The following is an 8,384-nucleotide window of genomic DNA, read 5'->3' as shown; positions in this document are numbered from 1 at the left end:
AGGAAAACAATTTCATGATGCAGGATGATTAACGGTAGCACTTTATTTCAATCCCCTCTATTTAGCAATTATAATTATTATAAGCAGCACATTAATGTTTCATGAACATGCCTATATATGGAAAAAGGTTTGTGGACTGAAGCACATTTAATGAGACCAAAGTATATATAAATACTTTGGTCTCATTAAACGTATAAATAAGTTGTACATTACAATGGATTGTAATGCAAATATCTGAGTGTGTAAAGTATGCTGAGTTTTTCAGTTTACATCCCAGATGTTACATCCATCTTTCTTCAAAACATAAAGTGAGTACATTTCTCACATAAACTCATTGCCTTCCATCTCTGCTCTATCTTCACCGTTGCTGAGATTCGGTTATCACAACATTATTCAGTCTTTCTGCAACGCCAAAAATATAACGCCACATCATTACCCTCCATGGTACCTCTGCTGTGAATAAAATGATAAGAAACCACAGATACGCCGCAAGTTTTTATTCCACAGCTAAAAACACTCACTGAATCTCTATCTGCTATAAATTAAATCGACAAACCACTCCCACTCTAACAACTCTTCTGGCCAAAGGGGTTTGGCCAAAAGTGTGCGGCGACTATAAGAGAGATGACCTCCAGGTGGAGCGTCACACAGGTGAGGCATTCAGATTGTCATGTCTCCACCCTCCCCTGCGTGAGGATACTACTTCACTGCACCAGAGACAGGAGCACACACCTCTGACTTAACAAGGTACAGATATACATGCTCATTTGTTCAGGTTCTGACTGGCTGTCAGACGAGTTCGAGAAGTATGTGTGACAGCTTCTTTCACTTCTCACTTCATCTCGTGAGTTTTGATTTTGGTGTCTCACAAGTGTCCTTTCTCTTTCCAGATTATTCTTTGAGTATGCTGGCCCAAATGGAGACGGTGAGTCATTTTATTTCAATAATTGTGTATGTGTTGTTGTTTTGTTTTTAAGTAGTCCATGAATTAAAAAAGATCAATCATTTATATTATGAATGTTTCGGTAAAAGCGTACTCTAAAATTGTGTTTGCAACTGATGTGTGGCTGATGTTGGCTGAGGGTGAAAGGTTGAGTGTAGGAATAGCAGCTAAGCCACACATCACTGTTACCTGAATGTTATCTCCGCTGGTGAAAGCATAAACACTTGCATAAATTTGCCAGTCAAACTTAAATACACATGGTCACAGTGTTGTTACCTGGCTCATTCCCAAGACAACAAACCCACCTCATATACAGCTCACTGCTGCATGTGAATGACATGAGCTTGTGTCGAATCAAATCTATGGTTGATGGGGGGAAAAAGTATGATATTACCAGAATGATCACCGCTCAGTAAAATGATCCACTGTGTGATGCAGCACACCAAAACAACATCATGCAAAGTATTTTTTCTCTGTCAGCATCACACAGCAAACTCTCCCAAAGTAAAAAATAACAGTGTGTATGATTTCTGAACGCCTCTGTCCTGCTCTGTGTCCGTCAGATGGCTTATGTAACTGAGATCCGACTGAACGGAGGTCGGGGGGTCTGGAGCAGAGTGGCTCCCTCCTCCTGCCCTGAGGTGGACCTGGAGGTCATCGAGGAGTACTTGCAGGAACACTCGCTGGAGGTCCAGCCTGCACACACACACGCTTCCCCTCCAACCACCGTGGGGCAACAAATGCACGCACACTCCCACCAGGGCACCAGGATCATAGGTGCGTGGAATGATAATGGGACAATATAGGTGCTTGTATATTTCTACATCGTTTATCTGATTGTATGTTTTGCTTGTTTCTCCGTAGAGAACAGCTGGTCAGGTCAGCATCCATACGAGTGGCACTGTGGCTCTCACACTTCTAATGAGGAATATGAAGAGCAAGCCCTGCCCCCCACCTGGCCTAGCCCCCATGAAAACCAATGGGTGAGTTCAAGGACCTCGGCCTCTTAGTAAATTAAAGCTTTATTACCTTTTTCATAGCTAAATGTGACAATACATCACTGTGTGTGTGTTGATATGCTTTTATCCGCGTTTGCTTCAGGACCACATTGCGTATTCCTACGAGGTACCTGCATACATTGACTCAGACTCGCTGTCCAGTAGCTCCCAGTACCAGGAGTACCAAGATTCCCCATCACCATTGTCTGACAGGGGAGGCAGGAATGACAGAGACTCCCTGCCTCTTGCCCCACTTTCAGGTATATACACACGCATCCCCAAAACTCTCAACAATAAAAAAAACTTCAACATATCTACACAACATGTATGTATATGTGTATTTAGTGTAACGCTCTGTTGGGTTGTTTGTTCCCACATACAGACATGTATGAGTCATTGTTACCTCATATCTGTATTTGCATTCCCTTCCTTGGCAGGAAAGAGGAAGGAGCGGTTGTTCCAGTTCCTGTTCGAGATGCTCCAGACTCCATCGATGCGGAGCTGCATCTGGTGGGTCCAATCCTCCTCTGGCACGTTCCAGTTCTCCTCCCAAAACAAGGAGCGCCTGGCGCAGCTGTGGGGACGGCGAAAGGGTAATCGCAAGACCATGACCTACCAGAAGATGGCCCGGGCACTGAGGAACTACTCTCGCACCGGCGAGATAAAGAAGGTGAAGCGGAAACTCACCTACCGGTTTGATGAGAAGACACTGAGAGGCCTACAAGGAAACCCTAATACAGTGTAGGAAACATGATGGAGAGTGTATATTAGCATAGAAATAGAATAAGCACAATGGATATTCAGATGGTTATCTCATTAATGTGTAACTTCACCCCCAATTCTGAGCCTAACTCTACCTGGGCATTATTTTTACGATATAATTTCAAGTCCCATCCGGTTGACTCTATGTCAACATTGACCCTGCAAGTTTTAGAGCTGATATAACCTCGTTGGTGGTGTGTTTAAACCCATGAAATTCTGATTCTCTTAAATTTATTAAGAAATGTCAATATTAACACAAGCCTTTATTTTGTTTTTAATCACAGTAGAGTCTTATATTTTTGTTTTCAGCTCAAAAAACATCTTCAATGTCCTTTCTGTTGATTCTAATTCTACGGCATGTAGAAACAAATGAGTACTAAGTATTTGAAAAGTCAGACGATGAAACACTCAGACTGGCATTACAATTTATGTAAATCTAAAAGGTTATCACATAATATCTACTTTATAAGTAGGACTTTCATCATTCTTAAAATCAAGGTGTGCTTTACTGATTTTGTGATTCTGTTGGGATATTCAGCAGATATAAGATCATTTTATAGACTTGCTAGAAAAAATTAGGTTGTGTAAACATGTGTTTGTGTCAAGTTGTATTAAGATGAAATAAATGGAAATATTTTAAGAATACCTGTTAGATTTTTTCCATCCATCTATCTATCTATTATATACATATATATACAGTATATATATATATATATATACAGTATATATATATATATATATATATATATATATATATATTGAACACACAAGCACACACTCATACACAGACACACACCCATAGCCAAAACAGTATGCAAAGTCAGCATTGAAAAAAGCGTCTCGAAAACAAATATGGATATCCAGTTTCAGACACACACTGCACTGCACTGCATGTTGACCCTTGGATAACTTTGACCCCCCCACACACACACACTCGTTGTTAACCCAGTGTTACCTTAGCTCAGGCCTATACAATTTAATCTGCTCCCCAACTTGCCCTGGGTTAAATATCCGTTAGAACACGTGACCGATGTTTACATCCTAGTGGCTACTGTTTAACAGAGTGGACAACAAAAACAATGCATATTCCATCGTTTACTTTGTCCAGTTTCCGCTGGCAACTTCAGACCCGTTCTTAGTTGATTTTCAGGGGACAAGCACACAAACATGAGGCAAATCCTGCTCCAGAGTAGGGCCCGCAATCCCTATGCTAAAATCGGGGTTAGCCCACTTTGGCATGTACCAGGATTGTGCTGGTGAGAAAGCTTTCTTAGTCTTTCTTAGCCCAGGACACATTGTCCCAGGCTAAGGGTCAGGGTTAGCAGCAGCTCACTTAGCCTGGGGCTCAGTGCAGTGTGAAAATCCCTACAGAGTAAAAGGACACACAGACACACACACACACACACACACACACACACACACACACACACACACACACACACACACGTTACTTTGTTTAAAGCTGCCAAAGTAAAGCAATTCAATTTACAGTCAAATGATGGGGCCACACACATACATACTGATAACCAGGGTACACGTGTGCAAATTATGTCATATTCAACACACAGGGGCTGTCATTCCTGACCATGTCAGATAGGAAAGGATAGAGCTGTGCTACTACACTACAGTTATAAGCATCACTTGACAGCATTGGTTGCTAGATACTTTGCAGATTTAGATTATATACATAAAATATATGATCAACTTATGACATATGATGCATTATGATCAATCAAACTACCCAGCAGCATACAGATAGTTCAAGTGGTTACAACATTAAAACTATGCTTAAGAATAATATAATAGCTATCGAAATATGTCACTCTAAAAGAGGACATTTTGATAGTTAAGAACATTTCGCTTTACTTGTAATTCCTTATTTTCTACATTGTGGTCTTAATACTTGTGAAGGAATAAATGATCTAAAACAAATGTGATATGGCTCATTCAGAGGTCCTCTCCTCTTCTGAGGAGCATTCATCAGAGTGAGAAAAGGATTCTCACACACTGATGAAACACAGATGGCGTCTCCATGGAGTGCAGCCCTGTTGTGTGTGCACACAGAAGTGCATGCATGTTTGCATATAAAAACCATCTGGTCAATGTAATTCTGGTCATTTGAAGCCAAGAGCCGAAAGCAGGAAGAAATACACTATCTGAACAACAACCAGAGGATTATGATGGACTCAATGTTCCAGTGGAATTCATCTTACCTGTCCACAGCCTTCGAGGAAACCTGCTCTGTCAAACTTCGCAGCTTCTCTGTCTCCCCTGGTCTTCAGCTTCAGTGATGGCTGAGTGGAGTTGGGTGGCCTACACAGCACTAGAAGTGCTGATTGCTTTGGCCTGTTGCCTTGGCAATGTGTTAGTGGTGTGTGCGGTGTGTATTGCTATCCGGGATTCCCTCCGGGAGCCCACCTTCTTCTTCATTGTGTCCCTGGCAGTGGCTGACTTCCTCGTGGGTGTGGCTGCTGTGCCCCTGGCTGTGCTGTTGGATGGCTGGGTGAGTGTGACCCCTGACCTGTGTCTACTTCTCAGCTGTGTCGTGCTCGTGCTGACCCAGGCCTCTGTGCTGTCACTGCTTGCTATCGCCGTGGACCGATACCTCCGGTTACACACACCGCTCAGGTGAGGTCAAACTCTGAAACACTGGTTTACAGGTAGATAAGCTAAATGAATGAATTGCATGCTTGTTGATTTGTAGAATTCTCTTTTATTCCTTCTTTCTGTTTTATCCCTCATTCTCAGATACAAAGCTCTGGCCACACAGAGGCGCACATTGATGGCTTTGTCTGTGTGCTGGACACTTTCCTGTCTGCTGGGGTTCACCCCTCTGTTTGGCTGGCGCAACCAGTCCTCTCTAGCATCTGATTCCACCAATACAACCTCTTCCTCCTTCTATTCTCCCCCCTGCACCTTCCTCTCGGTTATTTCCCTCCCATTCATGGTTTACTTTAACTTCTTGGGATGTGTCATGGCACCCCTGCTGGTTATGAGCCTCCTCTATATACGAATCTTCTGGAGCCTGCAGGGCCGTCTAAAGGAGAGCTGTCCCCAAGCCCAGGCCTCTCTGCTCAGGGAGAAGAGGCTGGCCTGCTCCCTGGCTCTGGTTCTCGTTTTGTTTGCCGGCTGCTGGATTCCTCTGCACCTGATGAACTGCCTGCTGTTGTTTCATGGTCCTCAAGCTGTCACACGGGGGACACTTTATACAGGTAGGTGACATTAGCTTTTCAAGTACTTAGACGGTCTGCAATTAGTAGTGTTTTTTTATTTGTTTGAAAAGTTCCCCGACAAGCTTTAAATATCTTACAGTACTTACAGAAAACACAGTTACAGTGAAATTTCACAGCAACAAATACATTTTTTTCCCCAGGTATTCTCCTGTCTCATGCCAACTCTGCAGTCAACCCTGTGGTCTACGCCTGTCGCATCCCAAAGATCCGACAGGCCTACAGTCAAATATGGAGGCACTTCATTGTGAGGCTGAACTGTTGCCATGGGGACAAGCAAGTTTGCCAATCAATAACAATCAGCCAAGGCAATGCCACAGAGACGAGTGGATCAAACAAAGGGCCGCAGCGTTTGGTTTGAATGAAACTCTGCACAAAACATGACAAGTACGAAAGCAAAACGACAAGCATGAAACTCCTCAGTGGCATTTGATCTGCCTACTGCTTGTCTGCTAACTTTTATTCAAGTCAAAGCTATCTCGTGAGCTTCCACCAGAGGGTGCTGTGGACTAACAAACTCATTAGCCGCTGTTGCACACAAACCATGAAACCGCCAGAGCTGCAGTAGGTGACAAAACAAACTATATCAAGACCTCATTCACTGATTTTCGGACAACTGATTTGAGGCAGGTATGACTTTATTGAGATGTACATGTATGTTGTCATTTGACAGCTTCAATCAATTCATCGCCAACCTTTTGAAGCACATATCTACTTGCTCTTTTCTTTGTGTCATCTACAAATAAACGTGGTACCGTCACAAGAGTGTGTCGAGCGTTCGCAAGTGTTCAGTAAACTCCTCAGGGAAGGCAATGGACTGTATAGTTATCACCGGAGCAGGGTGCAATCCCACCCACCAAACTATACAACCTACTACCTCACCCTGACAGAGCCCAGATCTAACACGCCACACCCTTTTCGTCCTGTTACGAAACACAAAACTATTTAACCTGGTCCAGCAAGAAAAACAATGCTTTACACAGTGCATTGTGTTGATTTGCTGCACGCGTACGTTTTGATCGGATGACACGATTGCACATCTGGAGATGACAGTCGGCGAGTTGCTGACTCAGCTGTTTCCTTGGGAAAGACAGTAGATTGTATAGTTATCTCGAAAAGAGGTGACACGACCCCACAACTATTCAATCTACTACCTCAGCCCCAAGGACAGCATGCACGTTGCTTCCACGTCAAAGATCCACAAAGGTATCTCTCCTGCAATGGTACAAAGAAAAAGAGACAGATAGGGTTATCGTAATTAACTATGTATCGCTGTGAAATAAATGCAAGATGATACTGGGTAGGACTGTCCTTTTTGAACTGAATATTTACATTACATTTTCGACTGATGTGTTCAAATTCGGTGCCAGCGCAAAGGAGTGGAATCGTTTTATCTTATCTCTTTGTTTTTGTTCATGGAAATGGTTCAAAAACCACGACTTGTGGCTGTATACTGCTTCATGACAACATGCCTTCAACAGCCGAGATTTGGAGGAACGTCTTTCACTTCTGCAAAAAAGATGCTTTTAAATATTGGCACATGCTCACCGATAAATCCAGTTCCTTTTCTTTTATGCGGAGCTGAATCGCTTCGAGAAATCAGTTCCATTTAAATATATCTAAGACAAATAATTTAACGGAAAGTGAGAGCAGTGATGTGTGAAAGCCCAACAAACAACTCACTGGCTTCTCTGGCATGTGATCGAAAAGAGAAAAAAAAAAAAAGAGAGCGAGAGCTGCTCGACTCTGTGCCAGGAATTTGTTTCCGTTTTTGCCAAAAACTGAGCTCATTCCAGTGGGCTATCCCTGTGTAGGCTGGCTGCTGCTTCTCAGATGGAGGTACACACACAGATGCCTGCAAATATGGCTTCCACCAGCTGCCTCTGATTGAACACAAGGCTGCGATTCTGCCCCCTAAAACACAACAAGGAAACACAAAATGGCGGCTCGCACATCGGCCATTTTAGGTCTTCTTAAAAACACTTTTGAGTCTACCTTTCGGCTGTTTTTCCGAGCCTGCTGCCTCACGAGGAAGAAAGAGCTGCTGTTCTTTCGACGGTGATGGAGAATCAATTTTGTGCCAAGCACTGAAACGAATGCCAACAGACCCAACGACACACTCGCAGTCACGGGTACAAAGTAAGAGAGCAACTCGAACAACACTCCGTATCAGACAGCTGGAAAGCTCACAGAGAAAAGGCATCATCACATACAGCATGTTACTGGCACCATGAGCAGTTCAGATTCAGCACTGAACTAGCAGATTGTACTTGTGCTTCCTTAAACTTTTATTCATTTCACGAAGAAAGAGTTGGCGCATTGTCAGGCAGCTGACTTAAACTCTTATGGGATAAAGGTTTGGATGGGCCGGCAGGTTAACATGGCAGCGACTGAAGGGTTAATGAGCCAGACTAAATGCCAGACCTGGGCCTCAGATAGACAGAGAAGGGG

General features: G+C 43.3%; 2 protein-coding genes across 2 annotated transcripts; both read left to right on the top strand.

Moving 5' to 3' along the window:
- Nucleotides 1-916: 916 nt before the first annotated feature.
- On the top strand, nucleotides 917-3,116 carry LOC306780690 (uncharacterized protein; the record flags this gene model as incomplete). The annotated part of the gene is made up of 5 exons (XM_079273126.1): nucleotides 917-925; nucleotides 1,507-1,720; nucleotides 1,808-1,926; nucleotides 2,045-2,201; nucleotides 2,379-3,116. 5 exons carry the CDS (start codon nucleotides 917-919, stop codon nucleotides 2,684-2,686), a joined length of 807 nt encoding a protein of 268 aa, XP_079129252.1. The 3' UTR covers nucleotides 2,687-3,116.
- A 1,780-nt stretch (nucleotides 3,117-4,896) lies between these two features.
- LOC306780547 (adenosine receptor A1) lies at nucleotides 4,897-7,086 on the top strand. The gene is made up of 3 exons (XM_079272957.1): nucleotides 4,897-5,331; nucleotides 5,452-5,915; nucleotides 6,077-7,086. Exons 1-3 carry the CDS (start codon nucleotides 4,994-4,996, stop codon nucleotides 6,292-6,294), a joined length of 1,020 nt encoding a protein of 339 aa, XP_079129083.1. The 5' UTR covers nucleotides 4,897-4,993; the 3' UTR covers nucleotides 6,295-7,086.
- Nucleotides 7,087-8,384: the final 1,298 nt, after the last annotated feature.

The sequence above is a fragment of the Melanostigma gelatinosum genome (genome assembly GCF_949748355.1).
Source record: "Melanostigma gelatinosum genome assembly, chromosome: 8".
Lineage (NCBI taxonomy): Eukaryota > Metazoa > Chordata > Actinopteri > Perciformes > Zoarcidae > Melanostigma > Melanostigma gelatinosum.
The sequence above is the reverse complement of the archived record's forward strand: the minus strand, read 5'-3'. Positions and strand labels throughout refer to the sequence as shown.